This window comes from Diadema antillarum, unplaced genomic scaffold (genome assembly GCF_040938485.1).
Source record: "Diadema antillarum isolate AM-2024a unplaced genomic scaffold, OU_Dant_1.0 scf00000163, whole genome shotgun sequence".
Taxonomy (NCBI): domain Eukaryota; kingdom Metazoa; phylum Echinodermata; class Echinoidea; order Diadematoida; family Diadematidae; genus Diadema; species Diadema antillarum.
The window spans coordinates 2,782,271-2,805,892 of NW_027271052.1; the positions used below are offsets into that span (position 1 = coordinate 2,782,271).

The window sequence follows — 23,622 nt, forward strand, 5'->3', positions numbered from 1 at the left end:
CAAAAATGGGAGTGTAAGAGGTTCCATAGACCTCACTCTCAGAGGTTGGAAATGATGCAGTAGCTCATATACATGTAGCAGTATCTTATCAGGATTTATTTTCTTTGTGCAAATTTAAACTTAACCTGTGACACCATGGATGAGTTTGACTTTCTTGTGCTTGTGGAGTTTTACAGAGAAACAGGCGATATTATGGTAACTATGCTTTTCTCTGTCACCTGCCATGCTTATTCTTGTATCTATTGATGTGATAATGATGTAACCTTGATTGGAATGTCTTTGTATCGTTGTTTCTGGAAGCAAACTTGTAACTTTTCGGTCACAGGCTTTCTGTGATATTCTATAATTGAATCTTGTCTCTTAGTTAAATATGTTTTGTTTGTTGTTGTTGTTTGTTTGTTTGTTTGTTTGTTTGTTTGTTTGTGTTTTTTTTTTGGGGGGGGGGGGGGGTCTCACGCTTGTCCAAAGCAAGCGCAGTAGATACATGAAGCATTGTTACTTTTCAGTATCAGAATGGTAAAGAATTAAATATATACAATTGGAGATATAGGCATTTAAGTTGTATTGTTTTAATTGAGGATATACCAGCCTTAAGTTAAAGCATCACCACAGAGATTTATGTTTGTGTAAGTTGCTGCTGGGATGTTCAGGTGATGATAGCAAATTATGACATTTCAGATGAGATGATGGGAGTTTGATCATCCAGTGTGAATCCTATAGACATTATAGTTTGAAGCAGAGTGTCCATGCCTAAATCACCTTCCTAAATTGTACGCTGTTACCCCTGATTTTCTTCCTATTTCCTAGTTTACCAAATTGGTAAGTGAAGTTCATGAGAATGATTCCATGTAAAAACCTGTGTACAAGCTCCTATTTGTGTAGTAATCACAGGCTTGTTTTAAGATTTACCCAGTACACTTTGTGAATTAATCTCTTATTATATCAATATGCATGATAGATAAAAACAACAATTCCTTAATGTGTTTTTGTGGAAAGTTAGATGTATCCACATCAAATACATGGTGATGTTTATATAACATCCTACATGTACATAATGTATGTGTATTGCATGTGACCATTATGTTATATATTTCATATACCCATAACACATAAATGTTTAGTGCACTTTGTAAGGCCTGAGATAATGTAAATGTACACGTTTGTACGTGTACGTAGGTGTAATATCAACGTTTATGTGGAATGCATTTTTTTTTTTGTACCTTAAGGCACGCAGATTATATGATGTTCATGTTGTTATGCTTGTGTTACGTATGTACATAGCCATCTTTTGACAATAGATTTAAGAAGCATTACATGTATTTTACTTCTTGTGTACGTAATCAAATCAGAAAGTTGATATAGGCCATGATGTCATCTTGAACTCAACAGCAACTCCTACAATTGTACCTTAAGATACAGATCATATGAACAAACCTGTCCCCACCCCTGAAGAACTCCTTGCATACTTAGAGAATGTGTGTAGTCATGGTAATGATGATACAATCCCCACATCACTACTCCTTCGTCTCAAAATTTAGCTTTTTGTAGGATTTTTTCCCTCTTTGCATGTAGAATTAAATGTCATCCATATATGTATTTCCATCCTTGTGGTACATGCAGAAATATGAATACACGTACTTGGTGCATAGTTGTTTTTGTCCATAGTAACCCAACTTTAACCACTATTTGTCAGTACCCCAGGTATTAGCTTTTGATGTATAAAATTTGTCAGTCTTACCAGTGTAAGAATTCAGAAGCAGTATTTGTAATAAAATTCCACTTTTTTTCTTATGTTATATTACTCTTTTCATGATTGATAAATGTTTGCAAGTTTGGGGAATTAAAAGAATTCTGTATATCCTCTTTTTTCATCAAATTTTATTTTCAGTGACATTGGATAAATTTAGATTTGACCAATGAAACCACACAATATGCCAATGACATCCTGCTTCTACAATGCCAATGACATCATGCTTCTACAATGCCAAATATATTTCAGTGTGTTGGCATAATGTAGAGTCTTTCCCTAAGGGAGACAACGAAACACACATACACACACTAATCTAATTTGCATGTATTTTGGTATGGCTATTTGACAAGCCAAGGTCTATCAAATTCTTGTTGGTTAGTCATGAATCAGGATTTTGAAATAACCCACATGTAGTATTACCTATCTCCATCCGTAGGTTTGACTCTCTGAAAGTCGGTAAAGATCAAAGTTGAGTCAATTCCTATTCATCAGAAAAAATATCTTGTGAAACAAAAAATTTAGGGCACATCCTATTTATTGTGCTTGGAATAGAGGAGATGAAGTAGTAAAGCTTGCCAAGACTCCATGTACCATCCAGTCCGCTTCACACTCCCGTATCTCACCTCTGTACTGCCCAGTCCATCTCACAGCCCCCATATCTCATCTCTCTTTCCTCCAGGACTGTGAGGCAGAGATGCAGTACCTGAGGTCCAAACAGCTGGCAGCCGCCTCCCAGCATGAGCCTCGCTATGAGAGGGTGCCTGACCACACCCACCAAGAAGGGGAGGAGGATGATGGGGAAGAAGAAGCAGCAGAGAAAGATGGCGCTGGTTCGATGTCGCCCTCATCCATGTCCTGCAGCTCTAATACATCTAGTAAAGGTGATTTCAAATTTCTAATGTCTATCACACTCTGGAACTAGAAAGCTTTTATTATATTGATTGCAAGTGGGATAGCAACTTGCAACACTTATTTGCTTGCTGTGAACCACTAATTGGCCATCTATCTAGGGAGATATGATAGCTCATTGTGTACCTATGCTACCTTTTTTTTTTGGGGGGGGGGAGGGAGTTCCTCATACTACACTTATACATTGTATTAAAAAAAAACAGGTACAAGAACTGTCATTTACTGAAAAGTCCACTCATAATTTATAGTTCAGGAACTTCCAATTGATAACTTTGAATGTGACTCAAAGCCTCATAGCTAGTTCATCAAACACTAAAGCAAGATATTTTCATAGCATGAAGTTTTCGCGAATGGGAGCTGACAGCCTTTTTCCAGCATGAAGTTTTGCTTATTGTCACAGGCATTCAATGCATATAGTGTAGACAAGAACGTTTGTATGCCTTTTAATTTTACAAATCTTGGCTCCCACAAAATTTTTTAAATTAAAATGAACGCAAACATTCCTTGTTTTAACAGTACTGTAATCTTACAGCTAAAAGAGCAGGTGATAACTCTTAGCTTCTACAGAGGCAAGGAAATCATACCACCTTTATCAGGATCAGTTTGAAGAGGTCATTTCATGACACAGTGATAAGATACACAGCCAATCTGACATTAATCAGCCCTGTGTAAATTGATTGGATACTGCATTCGTGCATATGAGTCTCCCTTCTCTTCAGAATGGATTGAAAAGGAAAGTAGTGTAGCTCAATTTTGTTTGTTTTTAGCTTAAGTTCATGAATTTCTTGATACAGCCTTGACTTTTTGATTGTAGTAACATGCGATGGTTACTTTTAATTCTATTTTGGTGGCCTTGCTTTGTCAGCAAATGTGTGTTGCTGTTTGCGTATCACTGAAAAGAGGTCCTGGCTAGAAACTTCAATCTCTTTTCCATAAGGGTATACAAGCAAACTGAAGGACAATCTTTCTTGGTCAGGTTAGAATTTGCAGGAGTAATGCTACATCATCAGAAGTATATCTCATTTCAGTCACTGTCTATCTCGCCTTTATATTCAACTTACACTGTAGATGTGAAGGCTTTCACAAGGATTTGACAGAAGAGAATAGACGTACTGGACAGAGGTTGTTTCAGTTACGATTGCTGTCAAAAATATCTAAATTGAAAAAGCAGGGACTCACATATATATTGGGGTAAAGACAGAAATTGATAAAACACTGGTCACAGTAAATCATACCTTCCTAAGACTGATGAAAAGATGTGCATTTTGTATGGATGTAAATTGCTGGCAATTCAAATTGTCTTTCCAAAAGGGTAATGGGGTTTTAACATGTACGTGTACCATGAGAAATACAAATGTAAGTAAGTGGTTTACATCAACACTATACAATAGGGACATGGTTTTATTTTCGATACATAAATCAGGGATTTGAAATATAAGCTCTTTTTGAAATTATGAACTGGGGTATCCAAGTGACATGAATGTTAAAGAACATTTGTGATTCAAAGTTCTTACTGTCACCTTCTAGTGGTTCATGACTTGACTGTTTTACCTCAAATTATCTGCTGAAAAAAGTGCAATAATGATTATTAACAGAGTCAAAGGCAATAATACCTGCAGGAAAAACATGCACCCAAAATATTTTTTTTTTCTATTTCTATCATGTTGTTTCTTTGATGAGGTACATGGACTTTATTATGTCAGTGTAGCTCAGCACATAAGGTTAATGCTATGATTTGAGTTTGTAACAATTATCTCCCAGCAGGCTTTGACGCATTAAAGGTCATTGCCTCAAAATAGCCCCGTACTTGGAAGGTATTATGGGTAGGATGTCGAGTGCCATATCTAGCAGGAAAAGTTCCAGGTGATCTTCCGTGGAATACTTGCTTCAATGGCAAGAAAACATAGGGGGCGGTGTTCGAGCTTCTTTATTTATTTTTTGTTTTTTTCTCTCTAGAAAACTGTGTTAAAAGTTGAATGTTTGAAAGTAGAGAGTGAATCTTACGTGCCATCTTCTCATCATTTCATCATGTTCTGGATGGTAAGTATTCTTCGTGTCTCTTTATTATGTACAAGTGTTCCAAAACAAGTTTTAGTCATGTCATGGCTTATGTGAGGTAGATACATGTGGTATTAACAGTGTGTTTACCCATGTCTTTCCTTCCTCATGTCTTGGTTCACAGAGTTTTCCCTGCCAGATCCACAGTGCACTAGTAGTGACATGAAGAAAGGAAACAAGGTATGTAATGCTGGAATAGTTTGTGTTACAGTATCAGGTTTTTTGATGTTTTATGGCATTGTTTAGAAAGATTGTGTTTGTGGCAAAGCCCAACCGCGTATGTTTTGGAAAGAAGTCACAGAGATGGCAGTAACCTAGACAAAGTTACTTACTGTGTAAGTTGTACCTTAAAAAAATGTAGGCAATTATCTTGAACTTGTGAATCATAGCAACACATCACAGTATCATTATGTGTCGCATATACCATATATTTCATGAGTGTGATATATTGCACATTGGGACTGTTGCAACAATTTTGCGAGTAGTTGATTTCGAGAACCACATTGACGGAATTCGAAAGAAGTATTATTCTTTGGATAGGAGAAATATTAGCAATCTCTTTAAGTAGAGATGATATACAGTGCACTCTTTTAACAAGAGGAAACATTATTCCTGAGTTGGACTATGGCTATATAAAATAAAAACACCATAAAATATACCCTGCATACAGTATTGGATTATCATGTGGACATTCCTTCTGTAAAATTGTCGTGGAGTGTGATATCATAATAGAACTAGTCAAGCAGGCCTTGTCTGAACAAAAGGAGTCTAATACCTTGGTCTCCATAGTTACTGATGGACTTATCTGAATCTTACGTTCATTCATTGTCAAGTTGTAATACTGTATATAAACATCCTAATGACCAAGATGCAGAATGCATTACTAACCATTAACCCTGTCACTCATATCACTGTCATCATTTGTGTCATAAATCCTTTTCTCTATTTCACACTCTATTTTGCTTAGCCCTAATTATCATCATCATCATTGTTCAAAGCAAACATGACTCCATTTATTATCGATTTTAATGTGTTTTGAAATACAGTCAACCTTGCCCAAGTTGAATCCAAAGAGACCAGAGAATATCATTCAACTACTGTGAATTTTGACTTACACCTTAAAGGACAAGTTCACCTTCATAAACATAAGGATTGAGAGAATGCAGCAATATTAGTAGAACACATCAGTGAAAGTTTGAGGAAAATTGGACAATCGACGCAAAAGTTATGAATTTTTTAAATTTTTGTGTTGGAACCGCTGTATGAGGAGACTACTATAGCTTATGAGTCATATGCGTACAACAGTATAAAGAAAGTGTAAAGAAAATTTAACATATTTTCACTTTTTTCGCATAACAAAAGAACACTTGACTTGCCTCTTTCTAAGGGCAGGGGGAATAATATTACCCATAACATATGTCGGTAACGAGTCAAGGGAATGTGTACTTTTTTCAAAAGATGAAATTTTGTGAAAATCTCTTTATATTTTCCTTATATTGTTGTACGCATGTGACATCTAAGTTATTCATACACTGCAGTAGTCTTCTCATCCAGCGGTTACTGCACAAAAACTTCAAAAATTCATAACTTTTGAACGGATTGTCCGATTTTCCTCAAACTTTCAATGATGTGTTCTACTAATATTGCTACATTCTCTCAATCCTTATGTTTATGAAGGTGGACTTGTCCTTTAAGATTAAAACATGTTTATATCTGTTTGGGGTAGAATTTTTCTTTGACTTAGCCAATTTCCTGACTTTTATGAGGTCCAGTTTGACTGTACTAATAAATCATTAGTTGAGCTGTTATTCTAACTAAAATCCCATTCATTGCACACAAGATTCCTCTTCATTAATCATTACTAGATTCTAGATTGAGTACATTGTAAACCTTTGATAAGATATCAAAGCTTGCTCTACGTTGCCAGTTTGTGAAAGCTACAAGATGTGCGGTGTTTCATTTCTTTGGAATGCATTCATTAACATTTCTTCTCACCAAAAACATGTCACATGATCAGTCTGTCAAACGAGTGTCCTGGGCTACGTGGGTACGTCTCATCATAGCTTTTCAATGTCGCAGCTTTCTCATCTTTCCACCTACAATCCACGTTGATTTTGGTCAAGCTTTACTTCTGCTATGCTGAACTCCTATCTTTATCTTCATTTCACTGAAACAGATAGATTTAAGTGTTGAATGTTCAAATTTCATTTGCTGTCTTTTCTACACGTAAATGTATGTCAGCACTTCAAAAATGTCAGTGCTGTTATTCTCTGCATACTTTTTCTTTACTTCGTGAATCTCTACATCAGATATATGAAGTGTTCTGCAGGATACAGGTTGTTTTGTGAATGGTTGTTGACAAGCCAAAAGATGAAACAGAAAAGGAACTTTGAGTAGAGGGTTGCAATAAGAGCCTGATCCAATGCAGTCATTACCTCTTAGTCTGCCACATTCTTCTCTTTCACTTCTGCTTGACAGCCTTATTTATCTTACTAGCACAGTGTGGAATGCCATATTCATTTTCCATTGGCAATTGACATACAGTCATTGTGTTTGTATATATTGAATTTTGATTGTATGTGTGGCTGATTCTATTGTTTAGGTAATCTCCCAGAGACCCAGTTTTATTTGTATATCCTGTGAATGAGTCTCTTGGTGTACAGTAACTACTGTCATTCATCCAAAGTCTCTAAATTGATATGGTAAGAGGGTTAGTACCTTTGTGCTGTATGAAAAAAGTCAGAGGGCACTTAAAGGGTTGATAGACCACGTCAGTTAAAAAGGGCTTGCCAGAAATACCTCTACAAAATATTCGTTCTTCAGCTACACTAGTTCTCATTGGACCAAGAGATCTTTTCCTTCTATCTAGTATGAAGGATAATCATCAATGTGATTCTAACATTGCCTGAATTGCAGTTGTCACACAACTAAATTTTGATCGTAATGTTGTGTGTTAACCCATTGAGAATAAAATGAATTTGCTATAACACACATTTCACACAGACATCTGCCCAAGTGTACTAGGGACTATCTTCAGTGGGTTAAGTATCCAGAGTTCAATTGACCACACTATGTTGTCACTGTACATCAATTATAAACGGGAAATATGGAAGCAGGAAATATTCTTTTGATTAGAACTTTGTTCATGCTACATGTATTCAATCATCATTAAAGACTTTCAAGAGCAAATGGAGGGAGTAATTTTGAGCTGGGGGGGGGGGGGGGCTGCTTGAGGGTAGATGAAGGCTGTGTGTTGGTGATAATTCAATTGCTCTGGCTCCTCGCAGGAACCAGAAAATAGGACGCACATGACAACATGCGCTGGTGATTAGGTTGTGAAGAGACATGAAAACTTGGATGACAGTTATGATGTCACGCTGACTGTTTTTAGGCCAATTTGGGTCAGAAGACCTGATATGATCCCACCGTAACCACAAAGGTCTGCCAACCTTTCTTAAAGTCCATTAAATATGCATTCAGCATTTCACTATGCTTGACTTTGTGTTTGTCACTTCATCTGGTAGTCCTTCTCTTCAGTGAACTTCTTTTATTTATGCAGATTCTATTAAACAAACTGTAATAATGTTTTCTATCATTTTATCAGAATCTTTTGTAAAGAAAAAAACAAGAACACCAAAGAGAAAATCATTTAGTGGTAACCCCGAGTATTTTTAACAACATCGAGATAGAGTTCCTTGAATGATCACTTCTTTGATTCAAAAGCGATAAAGGGATGATGAGTGATATAATTTACTATATGTTGAAAGATTAGCGACTATTTTGACAAAATTTTTATATGCCCAATCTGTGGTATGTACTTGAAAGAGCATGGAATGATGTACAAAGGATGTTCCATATAGTTAACACAAGTGATTAGGCTTGACATTTTGACTACTGTAGGCTGTTTTTGGAGCATGATACTTCGTATCTGCCCTTAATTTCACTAGCAGTTCCCTTTAGAGATGTATACATATATGTGTTACAAGATTATTCAAGTTTCCTATTATTTGTATTAAGATTTTCAAAAAGAGAATTTCCTCCCAAAATTGTTTTCAAATAATTTTGTTACATGTCAGTATCATTTAAATGTACGTAAGGTGCAAGATTTTTAAAAGTTGATTATCAAGAGTATTACTGTAATCCTTCACTTTTCAATATCTTTTTTCTATTTATAGCCAATGCTATGAAGTTCTGCCTATGTCTACTATTAAAGTAAATCAAATACATTGTACTCAGGTGATAAGACCATCATGCTCAAGATTAGCAAAGGTTGTTTTGGTAGATCTTACAGTTTCTCTTCTATTCTATATTGCACAGAATCTCATTTCTGTTTCATTTTTCAATACCTCTATTTGATTATTTCACACTATTAAACCTTCTTGTATTCACACCATCGTTTCAAAGTAAATACATTTTCTCTTTGATCAAAATATAATTTCCTTTGATCATTTGTTCACTGCAGCCCCTGTGATACATGTGCTCATCCTTATTTTGCACAATCAAGAATTTGTCCTGTTCATTCCCTCTATCATACAGATTTGTAGCTCCACAGTTCTATAATTAAAAAAAAAAAATCTGTCACTCTGCTTGAAGTGTATGTCATATGTTGATGCTAACTCAGTGTTCATAAAGCAATAAATTGTTAATGTTCTAATTTACTGAGTTGCTTTAGCATTTCCTGTCCTTTCATATCATATCTGCTGCATTTGGTAATTGGTTTAGGAAAATATGCTATCTATCTCTCTCTGGTATCCTTGCTGAAGCATTGCATTGTTCTTTATCTGAACTCAATATTGTATATGAATATTGTCAAAATGACCACTTATTTCATTTAATGATATGCTTGGTCTTTTACTCCTTATTACTACTGGCAGCAATGCTGAAAATGATATCTGTTTTATTTAACTACCATCCTCGAGGGGGTCATTATTAGAAATATGTCAGGACATTTTTCCTTTTTTTTTTAATCTGAAATTTGAAATACTGAGATAGAATTTGTAATGGTATTGTTCATTTTGCCTTCAAATTATAGAGTGACATGGTTTTAAAGTTTTTAGAGATAAGCTCATAGAGCGATTTGAATTTTTGAAGTTATCTTTTCAGTGTCTCATGTAAAAACAAATCTTTTTCTGAACCAAATAGAATTACAGCAGTGTCATTTGGAATCATATTATCTTTACAGCATTGAGTAGTCATTCAGTCATAATCTGTGATCTGCACAAGAATGTCAAAGTGATATTAGCAAAGATATTATTCTCTGTGAAATTATTTTGTTTCCTGCTCCTTTTCCACCTTTATGACCAAGAGTGACAATACCCCAAGTGTTTTGATTATAAACCAATTTGTTTTACCTTTTGTTCCATGATTGCAGAGAGAAGAGCTGACTATGGACCAGTCCAGTCCAATCGTTGAGGCAGAAGTTGAGAGAACCATGTCTGCAACCAGTTCTGATGATGTGTTTGCCACCCAGGATCAGGAACAAGAGAACAACAGCGATGAGAATGGTTTGGGGGTGGAGAAGGTGAATGGATACAGTCATGGCAATGACGATGACAAAGATCCATCAGAGTCCCAGAATCCTGTCATGAGAGTAGCCAGAACAGAGCACAAGAGACTTGGTAGAGTGGGCTCAGAGCTGGCTGCAGAATTTGAAGCATTTGTCAGCACACAGACATTAGACAATGACTCCATGCCATGGGCAGAACAACAGAAGGTGTCTAGTGAACTCATGGGGCTGCAGGAGACCTTCACCCAGGAGGAGTTAGCTGCCCTCAAGCATTATGCTGGTGAGAGGCGTGTGGAGGTGCTGACCATAGAGAGGCAGTTTGGGGAGAAGCTTGGAATGAGGCTGAACATCCAACGCACACAGTGTGAGGATAGTGTGACACAAAATGTGCAGATCAAGAGTGTCCATGAGGGCGGGGTTGCAGAGAGGGCTACGGGAGGGTCTGGTGGGTTGGCAGCAGGAGATGAGATATTGGCTGTCTCCAACCAGATCCTCAACAATAGGCCTTATCTAGACACTGTCCAAATCCTGTCCAATCTGCCCCTGAAAGTGAAAGTTGTAGTTGCCAGAGCAGAGGAAGAGTCTGAGGATGACGATTCCATGGGACAAAACTCACCGGTGTCTGAGTCCAACTCCAGTGGAAGATCCAGCTATGAGGAGACAAAATGGGGGGAAGAGGACATCTGGAAGAGGATAGAGAATACAAACATGGATTCAGTTCTTGGAGTCTATCTCAGTCCTAGAAGTGCCAGCTTGCAGATCAATGATAAAAATGGGCATACTTGGAGTGATAAAAGTGAGGAAATCTGGCAAAAAGTAGAAGGAAAGCAAAATGTTGATGCTTTAAACAAAAAGGAGAACATTAAGGTGAACTTTGTGAGTGATGTCAAAAGTCTCCCAGCTTCACATCTCTCTCCAAATTCCAAAAAGCACAAATCACACTTAAGATTCAGCAGCAGGAGCCCAAGTCCTCGTACTCCTGCCATGGCTGATGACACATTGTCCAGAGATAGTTCCCCAACAGTCTCATTCTCTCTCGATCTCACTGATGAAAATGAAGAGGACTTGGAGGACTTGCTGATGTTGGAAACGGAACCACTGAGTGAACAAGAAGGAGAAGATATTGATGCAAGGGAGGGGGATGCCCAGAAGTCTGTTTACTACACACCTCAAGAGACACCAATCACAACTAATCTTAAGTACATGAAGTCATTGAAAGTGGATCTTGATGATAGTTTGTATCAAACACCAAGTGAGAATTTTGGATCAAAGGATACTGTTGATGAAGGCCTTGAGGCAAACGATCCTCCTGTTACAGATATTGATGACTTGATAGCATCAGATGATGGTTACATGGAAACCGAAGAATCCGAGTTGCCAAACAAGTCAGAAATCTTGCCAAAATCTGAATCAATCAGCCTGAAGAAGGATTCCAAAGTAGAACAAACTGTGAAAAAGACTGACAGAGATCCTTTTGTAAATGAAGCAAAAGGGATAGTAAAGTCATCACCTGTGATCTCATCATCAAAGCCAAAGAGTGAAAATATTGTTTCTAAAGTCACAGCTCCAGTTTTGTCTACAAGCCCACCTACCTTGAAGACCACCTCTCCAAAGTCATACCCTAGTGATTCATCATCTTCTTCACCATCATCAGCTGAGAGCAGCCCTAGGAGCTCACCTGATCGGTTAACCACTCCAGCAGTCTCTGTGGTCAAGAGAGACAAGGCTAATTTGACTCCTGTTTCCCGCAGATTCAGGTCTTCAAGGGTCGACAAAGACGTTTTCAAGCAGAGGAGAAATATGTTTGAAGCAGCAAGCAAAGATGCTTCCCCACTGCCATCTGTGCAAACAAAACCAAAACTTCCCACAAAGCCTGAAACAGCATCTAGATGGGTATCAAAAGCTAACTCCAGTGCCCATCAATCAAAGACACACAAAGAGCAAACAAATGGCAGTAAGTCCTCTGATATCAACTCATCTACATCAGTGATTCCAAAGCAAAATGAGACATCAGCTTCTAAGCAGGAGGCTGTGCAGGTGAAACCAAACCTTCCAAAACCTGACAGCCCTAAAGGTGGGAAAGAGCATGAGGAGTTTGGAGCAGACATTCGTGCCATGTCTAGTCTTGCTTCTAGCATGGAACATCTAAATGAAACAAAGTCAACCACTGATTCTTCAAATCCTCTGGCTTCCACTGTAGACGATATATTTGCATCTGCTATGAATGATGCTCTGCAGGACACATCTTCTGAGGTTGTCTGTCTTGGTTCTGAGGCTAGTCATGCAGATTTTAACGTCAGCAACGACTCCAAGATGGATGTACCGGTGATGAGACCACCTACTGGATTCAGAGATGACTCATTCATTGAGCCTTCCCAGTCTCAACTGCCAGAACTTGACAGTGATGAGGAGGGTGATGACTGTCCTGACATGGCCTGTGTCAGTGACACAGAGGAAGAGACACCAAGCCCAAGCAGAGATACAGGGAGCAGGGACAATATGGATTGTCAACCTAACTGGGATCATAGAAAGGGAACTGTCATCAAAGTTGTGTCTCCAGTTGTAGCTAGGAGTAAAATCAGCCAAAATCTGTCCGGTCAGAAGAAACTGATAAAAGCTGAAGCACTCTCCTTTACTTCTGATGATTCCAGTGCTGATGAGACGGAGAATGGGCAAAGTAAGCTTTCAGCATCAGTGGTGACGTCATCTAGGATGCAGCCAGAGACTGTCAAGGAGGAGGTCACCTCTTCAGTCACATCCAGTGAACAAGCTTTCCAGGGTCAGGGTTATTCAGGGTCCGAAGCAAGTGACAGTCCAAGGAGTAATGGAGAACACACTGATTCTGTAGCCAGTGATGAAACCCCAATGTCCCCGAGGCTACCTCCAGATGGAGATGAATTTCCTGAACAGATTCCAAATTGTCCAAGTTCATCATCCAAAAATAATGCTGACATTTCAACTAAAGATAGCATAGACAAAACTTTGATTCCAGCTGTTGAAAAGCTGAAAAGTCTGACAGTCAGTACAGATTCATCTGTTACAGCTGGTGCAGGCAACTCAGTTTCAGGTGGAAAGCCATCCCTCCCCAAAAAGCCAAATTTGACCAAGCTGAATCTGTCTTCCAAATCACAAAGTCCTCCAGTATCACCAGTTTCTCCAACAGCAAAAATGTCCCTTGCGTCCTTGTCATCCCAGACTCAGAGCAAGCCTCAACCTACGTTTTTCAAAGATGTGAAATTGAAATCTACTCCAAAGAAGAATAACGATGATGTATTCACATCACCACGTACTAGTCCAAAGCTCGGAAGTCCAAAATTAGGTTTGTCTAGGTGGGGCTCACGAGACAAATCAGATGGTGATGATGATATTGTGGCCAAGAGAGGAGCAATGTTTGGGGAAGTCATTAAGAGAAGGACATCGTCTTCATCATCGTCTACTGCCTCATCACCACCACCCACACCACAGAGAACCCCCTCACCCATTCATGCTCCTCGCAGCAGGGTAGAACCAGTCAAAAAAGCTGATTTGGAAAGATTTGTTCAAAAGCCAAATAAAACAGACTCCAGTAAGGCCAAAGACTCATCAGTGAAGGAGGAATCACGGATTCCACCTGCTGCTGAGAAATCTCACAGCAAAAGGTTACTTCAACCAGATAAGGTGACATTTGATGACATTGACATGCAGCTGAAGGAGGGTAAAGTTAAATCAGACAAGGAGAATACTGAGACTTCGCCCTCAGATGAACCATCAGTCAGTCTTAGGAAGACAAGCCGGTCCAAGTATGCTAACACAGACTCCTTCAATGATGGATCAGACAATGAGCTGGATGGCAGTGAGGATCCAAGTACAGAAGGCCAGGATCAAGCCTCTTATGCATGTTCAATGACCACTGAATCAGAAGGAAGTGGGGATGATGTTTTTATGCCTGCAAAGTCTGAAGGACCAGCTTCACCGAATGAAAAAAGTGTTAATGTACAAAAGACCAAGGTTCTGGGACTCGGTAGTGTGGAAAGTACTGGACGAACAAGGAGCGCAGCCCCTCCATTAAAACCAAGCCCTACAATGAAACCATCGATTCTGGATACTATGAATACAGTATCCTCTTCTTCTCAAAGACTAAAAGGTCTGTCAGTCCCAAAGAAACTCTCAGCTTCTACCTCACCAGTAGGTTCAGCGGCACCTGCTAGCACATCAAAATTTGGTATTCCTTTGTTGTCTAGCACCAAGACATCACCAATGCTTCTTTCTACCAAAGCTGCCCCAGGAGCAGCCAACAATACAACCTCTGCTGGAAGTGAGCTCAGGTCAAAATTAGTGGCTAAAAAGTTCTCGTGGGAAACGGGGAAGGAAAAAGGAGCCACAAATGATCAGAAACCAACTGGGCTGGTTTCGCCAAATGTGAGCAGAACAACAGCTGACCTAAAGTCAAGTTTGGAAACTAGCCCAAAGAAGACCACTGGACAGTATAACACTACTGGCCGGGCAGCCATGTCAACATCACTTTCAAGACTCAGAGAAGAGCTGAAGTCTGCTGCGTCAAGAAAGGAAAACTCAGGCACGCAGCCTATTACAAGCTCTGGTGCTGCCAGTCAAGAGAAGGCGGACATCAATAGCAATGTGAAAGAGAGTATGTCAAAGCCTAAATTGCCAACCAAACCTGTGCTAACACGCAGGAACCCAATGGATAAAACAGTGTCAAAGATCAGTAAAAGAGTATCGTTTGAGGGTGATGATACTCTAAACATTGTCCCAGGCTCCAAGTCAGATACTTCAAAGCAAGGCAAGACTGGAGACCCAGGTGAAGATGTCATCATACCTCAAAAGGCAAGTTCTGTATCCATGCCCAAGACATCAGGAGCATCTTCAGGCAAGAGTAAGGATGACAAAAATGCTCCTTCAATACCTTCTTCAAGTCCTCATAAACCGGAAGCACCAGTGAAAAGTACCCTCCTCAGTAAGCCAGACTCTCTACCTCTGAAACTGTCCTCCAACACCTCTGGCCATACTGTGCAGACTTCTGTGAAGCCACCAGTGCCAAGTACCAGGCCTCCGGTGGTCACCCGCTCACCAAGAACCACCTTGGCCAAACCTACAACCCCAATATTTGTAAGTGATGCTGACATCGAGGATGATGATGATGATGATGATGAAGAGGAGACTCTTAATGACAGGGACAGTGATGATGAGGTTGTGTCTCCTCCTGCTTTGCCCAAGATGCCACCACCACCATCATCACCATCAAGGATGAAGAGTCCTGTCTATCATGATGTCTCAGCAGATATCCTCAGTAGCCTTGATCCAGAGGAGGGTGTACTGGAGATAAGGGTGAGTTTATGTTCCTCATCATTTTCATGTCTTTCTTTGCCTTTGTATTCATGAGGACTTCTTACATTATACATGAAGCTTATTTCTTTGGAGATGGCATGCTTGGAGTCAGAAGGGATTGTTTTCCCTTCAAGATGTGGCATTTTCAATAAAAGTAACAAAGCAAAGACAACTTTCTGAGTGAAACGGGACACTTGTTTTCAAAAGACATTACTACTTAGAATTTCAGTGCATAATCTGTCGCAAGGTCTTACAATATTCATTAAAAAATGTATCTTTACTACATTTTTGCAGCAATTACAGCAAATGACATTTTAAAAAAAAATCTGAAGTATAACTGATTTTCATTGAAAAGCTGTTTAATACATGATAGAATGATCACAGTCTGTTTGTAGATTCAAAAATAGTTCTCATTGTCTTCTATGCCATAGCAATATTAGGAGTACTGACTTGATGCCGGTCATTTGATGAAGATGTTTTGAAGTACCAAGGGACCCATGCTGGATGATTTATTGAATTTCATGCACTTTCAATGATATGATACTTTTCTGTCATTGTCTTTGCCATAGCAACTTCTCTGAGAATAGATTCTCAAATATTGTCAGAAATTTTCTGTCTAATCCTCGGGAACACAAAGTAAAACAAAAATGTTTTGAAAACTGAGCAAAGAAAACAAGAGAGAGAGAGAGAGTGTGTGTGTGCCCCCATGGAGCTTTTGAGATACACTCAATAGAAAGAGAAATCCGTGGTGTGCCTCAATTGTTGACCTGGATTAAATTATCAGTGAGCCCTCTGTTGGCTAGTTGATGTGGATGCCAAATGTGAGTCATGAAACTAAATTTGTGGCATGAAGCTTTTCCCACTGGCAATTTGATGCATTGTGTAGACAAACCTTTTGCGTGCATTTTACTTCTGTGAATCTTGGCTCCTTGCAAACCCCCCCCCCCCCCCCCAATTTGTGAAAGTTTCATGCACGTGAAAAAGTTTTAAAGACTGTCAATGGAGAGAAAGGGAGTGGCAATCAGAGGATGAGGAGTGGGAGGAAAGAGAGATTGGGATCATGCTTGTGGATAGAAGTTTTATGTAGGAGTAAGCAATAGTCTCCTTGATTACTGATGTAGACATAAGGGCAGTGAGCCCTCTGTAGGCAGAATTTTAAAATGGCTCTCTATGCCATCTACAAGACAAAACAACATTAAGTATGAAATACTATGGACACAAGCATTCATAAGGTATTGTTCTGCTTTGTAATCTTTGTGGTTGTTACGTATGTTGGTTTGTCTGTCTGTCTGTTGGTTTGTTTGGTCAAACAATGATGACATAGTGCACAGTTTGTCAAACAAGCAAGAGGAATGTCACTTCCCTTTGTCCCATGGATAGTTTCTTCCCACCCAGATATTCTGAATATGGGCATCAAAAGTGGTATGATGGGAAAAGGCCAATTATAAAACACATGTGTAACTTCTTTCTTGGAATGAATACCACAATTCAACTTTAGAAAGTAACAAGTTCAACTTGGAAAATCGTTATAACTCGACATGATTTGATATCAACAGTTGATGTACACATTGTATTAGTCATGAGCCTGGAATTGCATTATACCGTGAACTAAGACTAAATAGACTCAAACTGTGATACTTCTAAACCAGAAAGCCTTTTTCTATATTCTCTCCTTTTCTTGCTTACACCTTCAAATAGTTTTATACAGCACACACACACACACACACACACACACACACACACACACACACACACACACACATATATATATATATATATATATATATATATATATATATATATATATATATATGTATATATATATATATATATATATGTATATACACACACACACACACACACACACATAGTTTGTCCAAAAAAAAAATACAATTGGACTTTTTGCATTGATAACTTTCAAAATAAACAATCTAAACGCTGTTTCAGGGCATGAACCTACAACTTATTACCTACATCTTGCAGAAGAGTCCATTCAATTTGGGTCAGTGATCACAGAGAAATGTGGATCTTTGTAAAGCATGTCATGGGTCTGTTTCTTCCAAGTTAAGTATTTGGATACTTTTGGCATCCATATGAATGAAAATCTTTTGCTCACAACTGACAGGGCAATTAACCAATGAATTCAAATTCTTTGCATAATGTTGTATACCAACATGTAAATAAGTAAATGTGTAAATATGTAATATTATTGTTAATAATCATCTTGATGGAAAAAAAAGAGAGAAAAAGATAACAAAAAACAGGAATCAAAAGAGGAGGAAGAGCTCAGTCCAGTCTGCCAAGAGTTAATAATGTGATATCTTTCGTTATTCATTCATTTTCACACCTTACCAGTGTTTGCTGAACTCAGAAATCTGCTTCCTTTTTATATATTTCATTTCTAATTCTAGGAAGTATTAGTTGCAGATGAAAAGAAACAGTCACTTTTTCAAAGAAGATATTTATTTGCAAGAACACAATAGACAACTTCACAGTTATAAGGCATAAACACAATGAACATAATGCATCTCACAACAAAATTTGGAGAGAAGGGACTTCTGACATGCTTTACGAAGACCCCATTTCTCTGTGACCACGGAAGCAAATCAGGTTGGGTTTTCTATAAGATGTAAATGATAAGTTATAGCTTCATACCCTGACATTCTTTTTTGCATTTTGATTGATTTGCTATTTCCTAAAGTTACTTTTGGCAAAAGTTCGATTATAATTTTGCTCTTTTTTGTTTTTCTTCTTTTTGGTGGGGGGGGGGGGGGGGGGCATACGGTACGCACTGTCATGATAGAAACAATGTGGTGTAGGCTGTGATATTTATTGTTGTTGCTGACCTTCGCGGGTTGGTATTTTATTCATTCATTTCCTGTACTTCATAAGGTGTACAAAACATGACATGAACAGCTTCTGTATTCATATTCTTTTCCATTGTGTGATTATTTCCAAGAGACATTTATTATTATGATCGTTTGCCATCAGGATGCGGCAGGGATTCAGTCATCCTGGCTAAATGTGTTTGCAGACTTCCAGAGAATTCTCAGTTTTGTGGTTGATGCTGTTATGTCAAATTAAGTCATCTATCACTAAATAGTTTTGTTTATAATGCATTTGATTCATTTGTAACTTGTTTTGACAGAGCTGTTTCAGTTTTGTGCACAGTGCAATTTCATAAGAAATAGGAACAGATGATTTTAAAGTAACAAGCAAATACACTATTTGAGATATTATATGTGAAATGATATTGGAAAAACAAAATGTTCAGCTGCAATTCTATGGAGAGAATGCATACTGGTATAAACACTAGAAGTCATATTTGCACCTTAAATCCCTTACTTTATGGAATTGGAAGAGTCATGTAATAATCCTATGGGAATTACAATATACATGTAGAGTAGGAGATACATTAGGTAAAGAGATTACAGTCTTGCAACATTGATGGTGACAAATAACTTCAGCTAAAATTCAAAAACCTGGTAGCATAGGGATATTGATCACGCAATAGAAAGGTTTGCCCAACTCTGGTTTATTAAAAAAATCCCTATAACAAATTGTATACAGCTTTAATGATAATAATAATAATAATAATAATAATAATAATGATGATGATGATGATGATGATGATGATGATGATGATGATGATGATGATGATGATGATGATGATGATGATGATGATAATAATAATAATAATGATAATAATGATAATGCAAAATAATAATAATACAAAATAATAATGATAATAGTGGCCTCTTAATGCACTGAAGTCCATCAAGAATGATGCTCACGGCACTATTACATAACCAACGTTATCATTGATCTCTATGAAAATACAAACACAGCGAAAGAACCTCACTTGGAGTTGAACATTACTAATGAGGGTATGCTTTGACGCACATATTCGCTGGTGAGCAATTCCTTTCTAGCAGGCCTTTGGTAGTCGTGGTTTTCGAATGTAACTCAGTTCACTGTCAATAAAGCAATACATGTGTGTCTTCCATCCATTGTAAGTGGAGTGTCTAATGGGCCATAGAAATCAACAGAATATTAAAACCACAATGCTTTCAATTGCAGTCTTATCACCACAAAACTGAATCATCCTTGTGAAATAAGTCTGGACTTGTCGCATGTTGTATGGGTGTGCAAGTTGTATACATGTACCTTGATACTAGTATTTGAATGACAACAAGAAGGGCATAAACCTTGTGTACAGTGTACTTTCATTCCACTCATAATCTTACATGAGTGAGTGCTTTAAAGGAATAAAATTGTGGTAATATCTTACTGACTTTTTAAAATCCAAGTGAATGAACATTTATGATTGTTTCACACTCGGATGGGGGGGGGGGGGGGGGTAAATCAAGAAGAGTGCTGTTGTTGCTTTTTTGTTTAATTTCCAAAATAAGGTAATAGTAACCATCTGAAAATACCAATGATTATTATATGGTCACCACTGTAAGGATGTCATGTCACTTTCACGTTAAGAAAAAAGAAATGATTGAGCATAGCTTACACCTAGGGGAAACTAATATGCAGTTGCTCCTTGCAATTGCTACCCTTGTGCTACATACCAAGAAAACTGGAGAAAGTCCCCCCCCCCCCCCCCACACCTTACTATGTTATAGAGACAACTTTCTCTCTCTATCTCTTCTCATCACATGATGAGAGGGTTGAAGATAAAGGTGATGACCTCATCACATCTGGTATTCCTACCAACCCTCAAAAGGCTCAGCCAGTCTCATAAAGACATTCCCAGACTGGCATCCCATCCTCCAGCCACCAATAGGATGAAATGGGATAGATATAGCTTTGACTGTGGGGGATGAGATTCGTACATGTCACACGTGTTTGCTCAAGTGTTGATTGCTACAGTCATCAACTAGGAATACAATTTCTTATACTTCAGAACTCTATGAATGGATGAGAAGGGGGTAGGGTGGGGTTGGTCTCTTCCAGGGGAATGGAATGTTACATGGCATCCTCCTACATCATCCCCTAGCAATGCAATAACATCCTCCAGGAATAGTGCTTGCATCACTTGATACCAAGCCATGGATGGAGAGGAAGAAGAGAGATGGAGAATTTCTTGTGTATGCTGTCATGGTTTCAGATGTTGGCTCAGAGACAGACTGAGATGATACTTGATGTCTAGTTTCTTCATGGAATCATAGCTGGTAAAATGGATTCAAGTGCCCTTCTTTCTGAGAACATTTCTGTGGACAGAGATTGGTTGTTCGACATCTTTCATCTGTGATAACGTTACAAACACAAGACTGCATGAGAAGACTGGATGTTTAATGTCATTTTGCCGGAGTACGTGCTTAGCATATAGGGGATCATATCTGCATCACGGAAGTCAATGTGTGACCTGTGCCCTCTATGGTCATGTCTTCAAGTCATCCTGGTAATGCCTGGGAGTTAGTCGTTTGCTGCAACGCTTGGAGAATATGCACTCGTGAAAAATATTTCCATCACCATTGATGCCTTCCCTGCTTTGTGAATATACCTTTTTATTCATTGCTGTCAGGAAGAATATTTTTATCGTGTATGTAGCAAACATCCCTTCTACAGTCTAGAGATGTGATGGGGAAAAAATTGCCTTTTGTGGATACAAATGAATCAGGCATCAATTGTGAAACTTCACAGAAGATACAAGGATGTTATTTACGCACTTGTGTTGGTAGACTTCACAAGTCAAACTTGAAAATGTGATAACAGTAAGTCTTGAAGAGAGGCTACCATTACTGTCCATCAAAGTACAGATAGAGGATGCTAATTTCCCTATATTGAATTAATTCTTGAGAGAAACCCCTAGTATACATCTCATGTAGCAATACCTGAAGCTAGCTCTCCATCCTGTGTTAAGACTAATGTGGAGGCAGATTACACGTCCCAGGAAGGTGTGTCTCTTGTCAAGGAATAAATCTTTGAGATTATCTGGATGAGTACATCACCCTAAAGGCACAGATTGTGACATCATGCATACAGGTTTACTGGTGAGTGCATTCCAAGAAACCCCTCCTTTGCTCCCTCCATATATCCCTCAGTTCAAAACTTCTACCTGGTTTTGCATGCTGTCTTAGGCTGCGTTAAATATCATCTTTCCCATTTTTGAAACAATTTTCAATACCCACTATTATAACATGTTTGCAAAAGCCTTTCAGATTGCCTCTCTTTGAGTTGTTGCATTTATCATCTCTATCACTAGTCAAGAGGAAGGCCTTGTCATTGCACACGTCCATTGCACTGTTTGACTCAAGGAGCAGGGATCATGTAGTTGGCATGAGCAGGTCCAGCCTGTAAACATGTATCAAAATGCTTTTGCATTTATCATCTTCACAGAAACGCATTTCTGGCTCAAATGTGTTCGAGATCGCACTTTTTTTGGCATTTCAGAAAGGCATTTCTGAACTCCCAAATCAAAACAGCTTTACATTTATCATCTCTCCGAATTTCCCTGAAAGTTGCTTGGAAAAAGCGAGTTGACAAAAGTACCCATAGATGCTCCCTTGAAGCTCAGATGATTACCAACAATGCCAAGCATTAATTGTAGCCAGTATTAATTGGCTTCTTATCAGTATCAGACCATTAGAGCCTGTTATAGCTGATGGGGCACATGTCACTAAAAGGCTGTAGCATTCATATCCAGAGTATCATGACCTTCTGTAATTAACCACTAAAAGCATGCAGTTTATATATGGATGAGCGTACAGTATAATGCACCTTATTATGTCTTCCATTAAATGCCGAATTTACGGTCACTCCACATTTTTTTACTTTCATTTCATTGAAAAGAATCATCTCTCTGATGTCTGTCCTCTTAAGTTTTTGATTACAGTTAGATTGGGGTAAAGGAAGGCTAGGCTGTTTCCAGCAGTTGTTACAGTTGTATTAACTTTATCCTTCTTTGTTCTTCATATGATTGTATTACTGATATTATCGACAACAAGAATAGCAATTATAGTTAAAATGATAAAGGCCTAATGTTTATTATCATTGATATTCTTATCAGTAATACTAGCAAATATATCATTCTTACACAAATTGTGACTGCAAAGTTTCTTCATTCTGTTTTGTCAACCCTCTTGATTTAGTAGAATAGAGGAAAGTGCTACAGAAACTATCAAGTTTGTCTCCTGGAAAGTAGAAATGACAGAAACCTTGTATGTGTATGTGCAGTAAGATGGGTCTTGTCTGGAAGACTGAATTAGATGCTTGAATCCTCACTAGCTATAAGTATGTATCAAGGTGCAATGCAATACCCATGTCCACATGGCCTTTGATAAATAAAGAAAATGATAAAACAGTGTAGTAGAGGTCTCATGAAAATGACACCTAAATTAAGAAGTTATAGCATTTTAGTGTTACACATATTTTCACCACATTTGGTTGTTAAAACAGTCCATTAATTAAGAGTAAGATTTTCATTTCATATAAAAAGAATTAGGGAAGATTTGTGTGCAAATCAGTGGGTGACTTGTAAACTGTTGACATCACCCCTTTGTGTAATGTTCATGTTCATTTTGGAGTAACCATTGCTATTTCAAGAAAGTATGTAAAATTTGAAAATTCTATAACTTTGTTATTTTATGTCCAATTTCACTTAACTTTTTTCATTCACTTGGTAGATAGAATAAGTGAAGTTGACCAAAGAGAGGAACTGTCTTTGAGTTAGTCCCAGAAGCATGTTATACCACCTGAATGCTACAGTAGTATCCAAATAATAAATGTTTATGAGTGCAATGGACAGAATATTTCATGGGGTGAAATATGAAATGATCCAGTTAACGAGGTGCAGCCGAGTTTAATGGATCAATGATTTAATCTTTTACTGAATGAAAAATTTGTCCATTGCACGAATGAAAAACGTTGATTATTTGTTTAATATAACACCTAAGAATAGATCTTTGTCATTTGATGTTTTATAAATTTAGAAACGAGAGAATGTGCGAGATCTGAGATCGAATGAGTGCCGCGCGCTATACGATAGTGCGCTGTCCATCAATATGCTTAATTGCGTGCACACTGTGAATGCAAGCGTTTTACGTACATGTACATATACGTGTGC

At 38.1% G+C, this 23,622-nt stretch overlaps 1 protein-coding gene across 1 annotated transcript in view; it reads left to right on the forward strand.

The window, feature by feature from the left end:
- The window catches only part of LOC139722359 (uncharacterized), a 184,011-nt gene that overhangs the window by 125,026 nt on the left and 35,363 nt on the right, over positions 1-23,622 (forward strand). The window contains exons 15-18 of the mRNA XM_071633668.1: positions 2,430-2,631; positions 4,842-4,897; positions 10,089-15,056; positions 15,102-15,548. Coding sequence (XP_071489769.1) covers positions 2,430-2,631; positions 4,842-4,897; positions 10,089-15,056; positions 15,102-15,548 — 5,673 coding nt within the window. The remainder of the gene's footprint in view (positions 1-2,429; positions 2,632-4,841; positions 4,898-10,088; positions 15,057-15,101; positions 15,549-23,622) is intronic.